Raw genomic sequence first — 14,593 nt, 5'->3', positions numbered from 1 at the left:
TCCCTTTAAATTCACGTGGTTACCTGATATCTCAGAGGACAGTGGCAGTATTTAATCCAATGATTATCATTTGGACTGGGCCCAAACTATAGCCTTAACTCAGGCTGCACAGAACCACATTGACTGATAAAGACTAAATACAACTCAGGACAAGTGATCATGTTTCAAAGAGCAGTGAAACAAATGGAGAATACATTCAGTGAGCACACTGAAGTGAATCCAGGCATCTAATGTATAATTCAACTCTCATCTGTGGTTTTACAGTAGAATTTAATTTGCAAACTGTCTGATGGGGCTGTTCTTTAAAGCGATTTCTATGGACTCAGAAATACACCGAGTGGACTACACACACTACCGGCTCTCTTTGTTCATCTGAAGAAGTGACTACAAACCAACGAGCTGCCTGACCCACTGAGAAAAGTCTACACCCGTACTGCTGCAAGGCAGAAACTCTAAACTGAATTTAAACAAGTGCAGGTTCATCGGAAGAGCATACGTGAGCTGCAGCAGCTGCCTGAGATGGTATGGCATTACACAGTCTGAACGGTGAGCAGCGTAAAGGCGGTAAACATCTCTTTCCAAACACGTTATCCCCCGGGAATCTTTTAACCGACTCGACAAACCGAAACACAAAACAAACAAATTAGGGCAGGTTCTGAAACTGCAGCTCAGGCGAGCAAAGTAATGAAAATTAGCAAACCGAATGACTCCCTTAAGAAACCCAAATAAATAGTGAAAGTAGTGAAGCATGTAACCCCCCAAGTGCCTCCTGAGCAGTAAAGTCTCAGACATCCAATAACATGTCTCCACCATAAACCACACCTCTATTACTACACATCAAAGGAAGCTACACAAACACACAAATAGAAGTGGGATGGATAAACCGCCGAAAAACTGATATATTTTTGCTGGCAATCTGACATGCCTGACTCTGGTTAAATATCAGCTCAGTGTAGATCTGAACATCCAGATGTGAACATAAGTGTATATTTTCATCACAGAGAGACCACAAGGAGTTTTATGTCTCTCTTGTGTTGTTGCAACATGATAAGGGATTTGAAAAAGGAGCAGTCTGCACAATTTATCATCCGAGCGGCTGCTGCATGCCCTCCGCTGCTGACGGTTTTATTCCTCATAAAGATAAGATTTGAAATGTTGCCTCTGACAGCAGGAAACCCCGAGTAAAATAAAGCAAAGTAGAGCTTTTTAAAATGTATGTCGTCTTATGTTTACTTGTTGTAATTTTGTCGCCTTGATTGTCTATTCTGTGAATCTGTTCCTTTTCAGTAAACACGCCATCAATCCATTGTGCTGCTGTCTAATCCTCAGTTATGCTCCCTGAGGAGGTTTCTTCCATTTCTCTCACTGAAGGGTGTCTCCAATCTCACTTCAAACTCTAAGGACAGAGGGTGTTTAATGCTGTGCAGAGTGTAAAGCCCCAATGACGCAGATTTGTAATATTAAGTTGTATAAATAAAAATGGCTTCACTTTAGGTCAGGGCTACATATTCCTTCTGCTTGGTATGCAAACAGGACCTGAAGGTGATTTCTCAGACTGAGTGGTTGTTGTAGTGGAGTGGAAGTAGAGGTGGTGAAAAGGTGCAATGCTTTTTATCTCCTGTCTCGGTGAACAATGACTGCAAACGCTGTGTTGCAGGGTAATGAAGCAGGAATGCGGTGTTATGTATTTAAAAAAGGAAATGGGCTGCGCTCTTCTTCTGCATGTTTCTGTCACAAATCAACGTCTGCCCTTTCTCAATGTTAACAGAGTGCTAGCATCTCATTTAAAGGAAGTCTGCACTTGAAAAACAGTGTTTACCAAACTTCTGTATTTCTTTTTTTTAAGATATGCTCTTGCTGACAAAGTGTGACCAGCTTCATGCTGCTGTGGAAGTGTTTCTAAAGTTAATGTGTTAATATTATTCACAGGCTTGTGCATATTTCACTGGATTCTTCTCTCAACTTTGACTCGCTGTACGTCACTCACGCCTCAAAAAACAAGTGTTGAGCATCACGTAACTGCCAAATTGTAGATTGTATTTCCTGGGATCCCCGAGGAAAATGAATCTCTCTCAAAAACCTTCTGTTGTCTTTCTACCAATACACCGTTGAAAGTGTCCTCACCCAGGGCGCTCTGACACATACGGAAACAGTTCTGCAGAAACTCATAAAAGCTGCACTAAAGATCGCCACACACAGCTGCCTGCTCTTAGACACATATGCACATCATGCAGCTTTCAGAAAGTATTGTAAACGACCTATCTCACATCAGCTGTTTGAATGTCTGCTCTCAGGTAAATGTCATAAATCCATCAAAGCACGCACCACAGGACTTTTTTTTTTTATCATCATCACACTGAACTCTGCTTTAAAATCAAACACTCTATAAATCAATTAGACATCAAATCTATTAACACTAGTCACAATATCATTTACTTTTTAATACACAGTTTTCTTATAGAAATACAATATTTTTATAGAACTGCTGCGGCCACTTTTACTCTCTTAAGCATCCATACACATCTGGAACTAAGCTAAAATAGCCAATGACAGCTAAGAAGCCAGCTAAATCATTCAGCATCGAGCTGGCCTTGAATCATGTTGTGGGTTATGTACATGGATTTTTTTGATAGGCGATCTGGCAACTTGGGTAACATAAGATGACACCCAAAATTTGCTAATCCGTGCATTATAATTGGTCGAAAGAAAATCTGAGGGTCACATAAATTTTGTGAATTTCTCAGGAGAAGTAGCAAAACGGGATGTCTTAAAACGGGGGATAAACCTGGAAAAGAAAGGAATGTTTGCGGGTGTTTTTTGGCTTTATATGACTTTCCATTGAAAATTAACTGTAACCACTCACCCCTTTACTGGCAGCATGAACATGCCATTAGCCTCTGTGGTTAACTGGGGTTCTTATGTAGCCAGTGGACACCCAGGGAACAGATTGAAGATCTTTGAATGTAGATAAAATTTAGAAAAAGAATAGCAAATTAATAAAAAGATAAAAAGATTTTGAGATTGAATTTCAGCCATTATGTTACCCTTTTGCTATCCAAAAAGACTAAAAATCCCCCCCAAAACATGTTAATATTAGTCAGACTACAAACAGAAAGCTTCCAGCACTGACACGGTTGTTTCTTCCTTCCAGATTTATGTAGATATCAGTTTATAGAGATAATCAGATTACTGAGGGATTGCTGCACCTACATGCTCAGGTCTGTCGTCTGCTAGCTGATTTTGTTTTCATGGGCTCCAGGGATACGAGAGTCAGATCAGACACAAGAGGCTTCCCTCTCAATATTTAGAACAAGTGCATCTTCACCCAAAGGTAAAAGCACAAAAGCATCCATGTTTTAATTATGTTACTCAGAGAAGAAATAAAGCCTCACACTTGGACAGGTTGTCTTCCCTTCTCAGTTTATCTTTTTCACTTTGAAAATATTAACTTTAATTATGAGAAGGAATTAAACACTGAGCCTTTGTAGCAAGTGAGAGCCTGACCGCCTTATATTTCATAAGTGCATTTTTCCTGTGTGACTGTTACTGTAGTTATTTACCAGTTCTCAGATTGCGTCAAAGAATACTCAGCATTGTCCGTGTTACATGGACACCATGGAAAATGGTGGATATTCACTAAAGGGTCTATAATTTTAACACTTTCACCACAGGGGGCAGTGTTTTACTAGTGTAAGTGTACTTAACTGTGTGCTGCTGTTCTTTAAACCTTCTTGGTGCTTTTTGTCGAGATGTGAACCTTGGTTTTTGTCCCCTCCTGCTTAAAAAAAGTCTGTTTGTTGTGTCTTTCATTTAGTTGCACTTCCACCCTTTGTTCTGTTTCTCACCTATTTTGTGCCACACGTGTCCTCTTGAGTATAAATGTCTCCAGCCTTGCTATCCCCACTGCCACCTTGTCTTTGTTCAACTCTGATGTAAAGTTTTCACGGCATAAACTTGTCTTTTCCTCCTGTTTCCTGTTTTATTCTGTTGTATTAATGTTGGATTTTCTTGTGTATTGACTTGTTTTACCTTTTACCTTTTGCTGTTTACCTTTCCTACACTAATTAAAGGTAGAGCTCATGACAAAAACATTTTTAGTCCTGAACCGATTTCCTTTGTCTTGCGCCGCTGAAAATGTTTTCTTTTACCTGGTTAAATAACGGTTACATGAACTCTGTGTATGACCTTGTGGTAGAAAGCAGTACTACATGAAAACACAGCCACTGCCTTAGTTCAAATTTATTTGATATCTCTTCAGCACAATACAAAGATGTATATACATAGCAGCTGTTCCCTCACGATCTATTGATACTGTTGATTTTGGAGGATTTTAGATGATCTCTAACAACAGGAATTTAAAGAAGTACTGTGCATTAAAAATAATGGCATTAGTTACCATTAGGTTGTGATTTATGGGATAAAAATTCAGAGATATTTTTATAGTTTCCTTCATGTTCTTCAAAACAGAAAAAAATAACACTCTATGTTGTACATGAAGTGCCTGCAGCCACAATTGCATAACATGTTGAACGGTAGCCATTAGATAACAAACATGAAAAATACAACAGTGAACCACCACAAGCTGCGAGCATGTCGGGGTGTGCAGAAACCTCAGTGTGCTCAGCTGCTGATGAGACTTGGCTTATATTCAGACACCCTGACTCGTTCCTACAGTTTGATTCTGCCTTTCTTATTCCATCGTACAGTGACCTGAGGACACCTTCAGCAGAGAAGCTGTTTAATCTGGGTTAATGATCCGGAGAGCTGCTGCAGTGAGTAACAGTCGTTCAGGCGTCAGACAGTCTGCTGTCTAAGCCGCTGTGGTTAAAACCTTCATGTAGAGGTGACAGGAAAGCTGCTATTGGCTAACTTGTGTGTTAAACAAAGCACAGAATGACCTCAAAAGGAAGGAGAAAGAAAGAGTTTTTCACCTGCACTGATGCGGATGAGTTCAACTGGGAAGCATTCAGTCCATCCTTGGATAAAACACGCATAAAAACGTAAAGTTTGGGCCTTGTGAGTCTCTGTACGTTTGTATAGTTGTGTTTTTCTTATTCAAACTGACAAACTGACTTTAAATGGTTACACAAAAATGACTTATTTTTTTAGCACAAACTCTACATTTTTAATTATTTGCATTGTACATCAAGCAAAAAAGTGGAATTGGACAACAAGTAGTATTTACTGTTTTGGGTTTTCTCTGTACTCTCGCTCTGTCCTCTCTCAAATGCACCAAATAAGAAAAAAAATTGTATTCATAAATTCAGAGCTGGTTAAGCATTTAACTTTTTTCTGTTTTAGCATATTTACCAAACACAACACAACGTACTATATCCACATAAATAGAAGCAATAAAAATAATTGTGCTCAAAAATATTTTAAGCATAATTTCAGCAGAGAAAATAACAAAAGCCTCCTCTTTGCACCCCAAACTGTAAATGCTATAAACTCAGTAAATACTGCCCAGAGAGTGAGCTCCCTAGGTGCTGCATGCCAATCTCAGATTACTTCTTGTTTAAAGCAGGGATGTCAAACATAAGGTTCGGTGGCCACAATCAGCCCGGCAAAAACTCCAAACTGGCCCACTGGACAGCTTTGGAAAATGTGAAGGTGGGTATAGAGTTCGGATTAAAAAAAAAAAAAACTAACTAAAATTAACAAAAACTTGTGCCTTATAATTACAAGACAGTGTGGGCAATAAGCTACCAGAACCTTTTCTGTAATTTTTACATTTATTTATTACAATTTAAGCCCAACGAGTTACAGCAGCAGCGTCTTTATCATGTAGAAAAACCGAGACATATGGCTGAAACTGAACTTCTTCTTATATTTAGATATTTCAGGGATTAAATATGTATTTAATGCTCTTTATACTGACAGAAAGAGGAGTTTCACTGGTCCACTGAAGACCAAAGTGGGCTCTATGTGGCCCACGGTGTAAAATGAGCTCGACAACCCCGCCTTCGAACGACTGCTGCTTGCTCCACCTCTTACTTTAACCTTAAAACCAAACAGGACCTGATAGGGTGTGAAATTCTTTTACATTTCATTGCTCATATGGTCTGAAACCCCAACAGGTTTTCACAAAGATAGCTGGGGATTTTTTTTTTTTGTCTTTTAGTTTGGAAGAGCATCAAACTTGCTGTCATTAAACAAACAATGCAAAGCGTCAGTAATTACCACAAGTCTTTGTTACTCACTTTGACAAAATCACTGCATAACGGCATCTCTTAAGACCCACTATTGCACATCAATGAACAACAATAACACAGCGAGAAATTGATGGCATGACAGGCAGTAATTTCAACAGACTGGAGTGTAATGCAGCTATATGACCTTTTTCAGCGCAGGCTTAGATTCACATTTGTTTTGACAGGTAATTTTGGTTGTAAATCACTATTTGAAGAGATGAAAGCAGCTTGAAGACTTGCGCAACAAAATAAATTAGGGTACAAAATAACTCCTGGGATGTGTTTACCATCACTGAGTGGTGATATATACCTTTGCTAAAGTGTCAAAGAGTAGATTTCTCCACCAGAAGGACACAGCTAAAGCTGTTTGAGCGTTGAGGGGACGGTCTTTAAACCCATTCAGCTCACTGCCGCGTGGAAGCCTTGAGCTCAGTGTTTACTGTTTCTGCCCTCTGAATATGAAGGCTCTGCTGGTGGCAGGAAAGTGCTGGTGGCAGGTGAGGGAGTGCGTGTGCTGAGTAATGGCAGGGAGGACTGACGGGGTGTTTGTGCTGTCGACTGGTTTTTTCCATTCTGCAACAACAAATGACGCTCAGAGAGACAAAAAACAACAAGACGGGACATGTCTGAGTGGCGACGAGCACTTATGTAAGCATAAATGTGCGCGGCTATAACAAACGGAGCACGGGTGTGTGCTGTAGTCCGAGCGTGTTTACAGTTGTGTGAAATTTAAAGTGGTGTGTGTGCGCTTACACACGAATTTGAGCGCGAATGATTACAGCTGACGATCAAAGGTTCTCAGCCCTTGTCACTGAGAGAGACAGGGCTGTGAACCTGAGATGATTAGAGGCCACGGGAAAACTTAACGAGCTGTCTACAACCCGGCTGAACGCCCCCATGCTGCGTGGCATCCAAGGCGCCACAACAAGGTATGCGGGTGATGCCTCTCATTTACATAGATACAAACACAGATTGAGAGCAGCTATTAATCTCCAGCAGGTCCTCCAGACCATTCACATTGTAGGGGGCTGGGTTAATTTCCTGTTCTGGTCTTTTCGAGGTCAAATTTAAAAGGATCCAGTCCCACATAGAAGGTAAATGAACACCTGAGGGCTGGGCTTAATTTGATATAAAATATTAATCCTTAAAGGCCCCTCCCCGTCTTCTTTTTTCATTACTAAACATCCACTCTTGTAAGGAGATTTATAATTGCTCCAGGGAAGCAACCTAAGAGTATTTTTGGGTCTGGCTCAAAAGAGGACTTTATTGATTCATTTATTTCATACTAGTAGGAGGATTTACTGCGCGAGGTCGGTCAAACACAAGAAATGAATTAAGGCTGCTGAGTGAAAATGCAGAAACTGTGAACTGCAGGAGAACTTTTAACATCTTTCATTAACAAATTATTTAATATAAACTTACAGCCCACTTTGATGTTTGGGCAAATGTTTTGGCAATGGTGGGACGGAAACCTCCAGCAGAACTAGGTTTAGGGAGGCGCAGCCATCTGCCATGACCGGTTGGGGTCAGAGGAAGATTGATAAATGATAAATAATAAGTAAAGTTGCAGAAAGGTTTGTGGTAGTTCACTGCTCAGACTGTCTTGTAATTACCTGTATAAATTTCGAATACAAAGTTTTCATTAATTGGCAGAAAATCTTCTTGTACTTTGGAGTGTTATGGATGTCACTGGGGGGTCTTTAATAATTAGAAAAGCTGTAAAACCGATGAAAACACAGTTAAAAGTTCAAAATCTCCTTCACATTTGCCAGGCTGATTCTGGCCCCAAGTGTTTTGTTTGACACCCCTGATTTAACCATTACGGTTACGTTATGTCGTTATGAGAGAAGCACCTGGTTATGAAATCAAATTCCATTGAGATGTAACAGAAAGCTGGCTGTTTCTCATGTTTCCATCGATCTATTTTCATCTCGTTTTCTATATCTGGGTTGCAGGGGAGCGTATGACGGCTGCCATGGGACACAGGTGGGATACAGCCTGGGCAAGTAACCAATCTATGACGCGGCTAACACAGAAAGACAGGCAGCTGCTCAAGCTTACATTCACACCTCCAACCAATTTAGAATTGACAATTAATCTAACCTGAACCCACTGACTGGATTCGACCCAGGACCTTCTTGTCGTGAGAGGACATTAATACTGAAACTTTCCAGCACACTTGTTCTTTGCATCTTCCACAACAAAAATACACGCTCACTTCCCCCATTTAATTTCCCCCATAATTAAGACTCTTAGATAACCTGCCAAGAATGCCAACATCTGCAGGAAAGCCTTTGTAAGGACGGTAGCAGTAACACTACAAGGCGAGGAAGTGCCTAAATAACAATGACATACCAGTGCAATTACTGGGCATCTCCAAGACTGGCCGTTAAACACCAGTGAAGCATGTCCGACGTTGCTTCTAACCTAAAGCAATTGAAAGTATGGTTCACTTACCTGCTGTTTTCTTTTATTGCCTAATCTGTGCATATGCAGTAAAACAAGCTTTACTTATAAAGCCTCGATGCTTGGCTTTTGACTTATTGTCCTAGCCTTCTAAAGCTATAAAAGAAAAAGAAGCTGTGATTAAAAATAAGATGTGGTCCTTGGATCGTTGCTTACCTCTATCTGGGAGCTGTTGTCTGCTTCCTCTGCTGAAACCAGGCCTGGGAAGCCTTCAGGCTCCTCCTGTTCACGCTCCTGGTCCTGCTCCTGACTGGCTCTGTTACTGTCCATGTTACGAGGCTTTGGGGGGAGCCATCTCCTCCACCGGTGACTGTAAAGCTTCACGTCAACAACTGTATCCTCATCTCTCGCCTGCTCCTGCACGTATGAGTATGGGACCCCTAAGGAGACAGAACAGGAAAGTGTGATTAATAAACAGCTCTCAACAGCTCAATTACTTCTTAAAACAGAATAACTGCTATGATGCCTTCCAGTCAGGTTTTAGACAGAACCACAGCACTGAAACCGCTCTGACCAAAGTGTTTAAGGACATATGTCTGAATACAGACAGTGGAAAAATGTCAGTCTTAGTTTTACTGGATCTCAGTGCAGCATTTGATACAGTTGACCACAACATATTACTCAAACGACTGGAGAACTGGGCAGGTCTTTCAGGAACTGTACTAAACTGGTTCAAAACATACTTAGAAAACAGGAAATACTTTGTATCAATAGGTAACTTCACATCTGAGCAGACAAGTATCACATGTGGAGTTCCCCAAGGTTCCATCTTGGGACCCCTTCTGTTTAACATTTACATGCTCCCACTGGCACAGAGTATAAAGAACAACAAAATAAACTATCATAGCTATGCAGATGACACACAAATATATATCACAATGTCACCAGGAGACCGAGGCCCTGTACAGGCTCTTGGTAAATGCATTGAGGAAATTAATGACTGGTTGTGCCACAATTTTCTCCAGCTAAACAAAAACAAAACTGAAGTAATAGTCTTTGGTGCCAAAGAAAAACGATTACAGGTCACCAGAGAACTTCAATCTATACACCTAAAAACCACAAACCAGGTGAGAAATTTGGGTGTAGTAAAATCAGCTTACTATCACCTTAAGAATATATCAAGGATAAAAGATCTGATGTCTCAACAGGACCTGGAAAAACTAGTCCATGTATTCATCTTTAGTAGGCTTGATTACTGTAACAGCATCTTTACAGGTCTACCTAAAAAATCAGTCAGACAACTACAGCTCATTCAGAACTCTGCTGCTCGAGTCCTCACTAAGACCAAAAAAGTGGACCACATCAGTCCAGCTCTGAGGTCTTTACATTGGCTGCCTGTCCGTCAGAGGATAGACTTTAAAGTTCTGATGCTGGTCTATAAAGCTCTGAATGGTTTAGGACCAAAATACATCAGTGACCTCCTGACCCAGTATGAACTTCCAGATCCCTCAGGTCATCTGGATCCGGTTTTTTTATCAGTTCCCAGAGTCAGAACCAGACACGGAGAAGCTGCATTCAGCTTTTATGCTCCATATATCTGGAACAAACTCCCAGAAAGCCTCAGATCAGCTGAAACACTCAGTTTATTTAAATCCAGGTTGAAGACTCACCTGTTCTCAGCTGCATTTGAATAAAGCACCAAATCCACACTTTTAAGCTTAAATTTCAAAACTTACATTTTAACTACTGATTTTATCTACTTCTTTTAAAATCAATTTTAAATCATGCTTTTTATTTTTTAATGTCTCTGTAAAGCACTTTGAATCACCTTGTTGTTGAATTGTGCTATATAAATAAACTTGCCTTGCCTAAACAACACTGGTAGATACATGTATGATAACCCACCAGAAATAAGCTTTGATTGATATGCTAGTGAACCTAAACCATTAAACCCTCTCACAGTCAAACTAAAAGGTAAAATCTGTTGCTGTCTAATAAAAACTGTCAGTTTTCAGGGCTACGATAATCACATACCACCAAAGTATTTTTACTTTCAATAAGCCAACAGTCAAATTACAGACATGGGGACTGTTCAAGCCATTAATGTAATAAGTAACGGTGTCAGTTTTCTCATTTCTCCATCTGCCTGAGTCAGCAGCCTTCACACAGACCAGTGGGCCACAGTCACAGCTAATCATCACGGTTCCTTCGGTCTGAAACAAGACGCCAGTGACAGGTGAGAAATGGCACCGAGTTACTGTAAACACCGACTTGATTATCTGAGCCAGAGACAGATGGATTGGAGATACAATCTGCTGCGTCACTATAAGAAATCTACTTTCCCTTATTCCATCCTTTTTCTCTCAGAGTAAGATAATGAAGCGCTTTGCTGATTTGAATCACTGCCTTAATTCAACAGGAGCTAACTGTGCAGTTTGTATTTTATATAGATAAACAACTACTTCTCATTCAAATGGAAAAGCCTCAGTGTGGTGTGAACAGATGTCTGCAAAGATGCATTTAAAAAAATGGTTATAGTTTAAAGGTTCACTGTGGAGTTTTTAACCTCTATTAGAGGTGCAGAGGTGCCTTTATGGACAAGGTCAGCGTGGCACTTACTGACAGGTAACAATAACGTGCAAGATGTGCAAAAATTGGTCACAGCAAGAGAAGAAGAAGAAGACCACCTGACAGTACAGGATGTTGTGTATAAATCTATAAATCGACATAAATATTTTTGTGTTTTTCACATTCAGACGCGGCAATGCGCAGATTCACACTACTCTGCTTTTACACGTATTCCTGCTCGCACCAGTTAATCCATGCTCCTTACACTCAGGTTGTTCTCACTGATTGCAAAACTTCTCCTGAATTTCTGCTCTTGAAAGTGAAAGTTTGCAACTCATAGTGTGGATACAGCACACAAATGCAATGTTAAATCCCAAGTTTGAGTCTTGGCTGGACAAAACGTCATTTTCCCCACATTTCTGTCTAAAATGCGGAGACTGCATACCTCCACCTTGGAATTCTATTGAAAACAGAAAATATTGTTTTTTGTAAACCAAATATATCAGAATTCCTGAAGCTGATTTTTTCCAAATATGGTGCAGACAATTAAAATCTTTTTGTCTGACACGTTGCAATTATATTCACTTTACTTCTTTTTGGAGCATCCCTCAACGACAGGTACTCAAACTGTAATTGACTTCATCCACTCTGCACTGTGCTTGAGGACTCTTAACATTTTGTCCCTGCATGGCTTTTAGAGTAAAAAAAAAAACTGTTATTAAAAATGTAAGTGGACTGATCTTTATATAGCATTTTTCTGCCTGATTCACTCACATTCTGGTACTGTCTTCTATTTTAATAGAATTATATTATCACTATAACTATTAGAGGTGGGAATCACCATACATCCCACAATACGATATTATCACAATACTTAACGCACGATACAATATTATTGCAATTTTTTAAAGTATTTTGCGACATTCAGATTCTGTACATAAAGGTAAACTTTATCAATATTCATTTTATCTAATATCAAAGTCTCACACTCAGTCTTTCTCTCATTTCAGTCAGTTTTATTGTTGACAAACACTAGTCCAACTTGACTGAATGCAACCATCTGGTACAATTATAGCTATTCTGAACTATGAAATTTGTGAAAACTATGCAGCCCATTCAGCAACTGAAGAATTTGAAAGTAAATTAAAACAAAATATAATTTTACATTAAATAAAAAAGTTTTAAACTTAATTAAAATAAAACATTACTTAAATGAAAATAAGTGCGCTACCCGTGAAACCGCGCTACCCGTGAAACCGCGCTGCCTATGAAAACACACTACCCGTGAAACTGTGATACCCGTTAAACCGCGCTGCCAGTTAAAACGCGCAGGCAGCACGGTGTGACAGATGTCACGGGCGGTGTGACGGCAGCGCGTTTCTAAACTGTGTGACTTATGTGACGTCATACAACCTTCACAGACAGCAGCAAGGTGCAACTGGTGTGACGGGTGTGACGGCAGCGCAGTGTGAACTGGGTGACCGGTGTGAATGCTGTGTTGCGGTGTAACATCATGCTGCCTTCGTAGACGGCAGTGTGGTGTTACGTCAGGGGTGTACCATCTCATCCTCAATGTCACAAAAACAGAAGAGATGATAGTGGACTTCTAGAGGTGTAGTAAAGCATAACCCCGATCACCATCAACGGCGCTGCTGTGGAAAGATTGAACAGCTTCCGTTTCCTAGCTGTACATCTGGCGGAGGATCTCACATGGTAAGTTCACACAAACAACATACCCCTTCATAGACAGCACAGTTTGACGGGAGTGACAAGCCGTGCTACCCATTAAACCACGCTACCCGTGAAACCGCGCTACCCGTGAAACCGCGCTACCCATTAAACCGCGCTACCCGTGAAACCGCGCTACCCATTAAACCGCGCTACCCGTGAAACCGCGCTACCCATTAAACCGCGCTACCCGTGAAACCGCGCTACCCATTAAACCGCACTACCCGTGAAACCGCGCTACCCGTGAAACCGCGCTACCCATTAAACCGCGCTACCCGTGAAACCGCGCTACCCATTAAACCGCACTACCCATTAAACCGCGCTACCCATTAAACCGCGCTACCCATTAAACCGCGCTACCCGTGAAACCGCGCTGCCTATGAAAACACACTACCCGTGAAACTGTGATACCCGTTAAACCGCGCTGCCAGTTAAAACGCGCAGGCAGCACGGTGTGACAGATGTGACGGGTGTGACGGCAGCGCGTTTCTAAACTGTGTGACTGATGTGACGTCATACAACCTTCACAGACAGCAGCAAGGTGCAACTGGTGCAACTGACGGCAGCGCAGTGTGAACTGGGTGACCGGTGTGAATGCTGTGTTGCGGTGTAACATCATGCTGCCTTCGTAGACGGCAGAGTGGTGTTACGTCAAAGGTGTATACTGAACTTGTATACGTCCCGCAGCGCGGTGTGACGGGTGCGAAGTCATGCAGCTTTAGCAGAGGGCAGCGCGGTGTTACGTCAGGGGCGTATACTAAACTCTCTCCTGTCCTCACTCTACACCTACGCCTGCACAGCCACTAGAATCTCCAATTTCATTCTCAAGTTTGCAGATGACACAACAATGGTGCGTGACAGTTTACAAGGAGGATGTCAGTGCCTTTTTACTCCAGTGCTAAGACTACCACTCACCCTCAATATTACAAAACCAGAAGAAATGATGGTGGACTTCTGGAGGTGTACCCCAATCACCATCAACGGCGCTGCTGTGGAAAGAGTGAACAGTTTTCGTTTCCTAGCTGTACATCTGGCGCAGGATCTCACATAGTCAGTTCACACAAACAGCATACACCTTCATAGACAGCACAGTGTTACGTCACGCAGTGCAGTGTGACGAGTATGACCGCAGCGAGGTGTGACCTGTGTATCCGATGTCACTGGTGTGACGTTACGCAGCCTTTGCAGATGGCAGCGCGGTGTTACGCGAGGGGTGTATACTGAGCTCTCTCCTATCCTCACTCTACACCTACGACTGCATGGCCACTGGTATCTCTTATTTCATTGTGAAGGAGGATCTCAGTGCCTTTAAACTTTATTGCTAAGAGAACCATCTCACCCTAAATGTCACAAAAACAGAAGAGATGATCGTGGACTTCTAGAGGTGTTGTAAAGCACATACCCCGATCACCATCAATGGCGCTGCTGTGGAAAGAGTGAACAGCTTCCGTTTCCTAGCTGTACATCTGGCGGAGGATCTCACATGGTCAGTTCACACGAACAACATACTCCTTCATAGACAGCACAGTGTTACATCACGGAGCGCAGTGTGACGGGTATGACCGCAGCGTAGTGTGACGGGTGTAACCGGGGTAATGGCAGCGCGGTGTCTTGGGTGTGACAGCAGCACGGTGTGACCGGTGTGACCAGTGTGACGTCATGCAGCCTTCGCAGAGGGCAGTGCGTTGTTACGTCATACA

The 14,593-nt window shown here is 41.6% G+C and overlaps 1 protein-coding gene across 1 annotated transcript in view; it reads right to left on the bottom strand.

Moving 5' to 3' along the window:
• plxdc2b (plexin domain containing 2b) overlaps positions 1–14,593 on the bottom strand; it is a 133,721-nt gene that overhangs the window by 60,302 nt on the left and 58,826 nt on the right. Inside the window, exon 2 of the mRNA XM_085173398.1 lies at positions 8,814–9,037. Coding sequence (XP_085029524.1) covers positions 8,814–9,037 — 224 coding nt within the window. The remainder of the gene's footprint in view (positions 1–8,813; positions 9,038–14,593) is intronic.

The sequence above is a fragment of the Neolamprologus multifasciatus genome, chromosome 9, assembly GCF_963576455.1.
Source record: "Neolamprologus multifasciatus chromosome 9, fNeoMul1.2, whole genome shotgun sequence".
Classification (NCBI taxonomy): Eukaryota; Metazoa; Chordata; class Actinopteri; order Cichliformes; family Cichlidae; genus Neolamprologus; species Neolamprologus multifasciatus.
The sequence above is the reverse complement of the archived record's forward strand: the minus strand, read 5'-3'. Positions and strand labels throughout refer to the sequence as shown.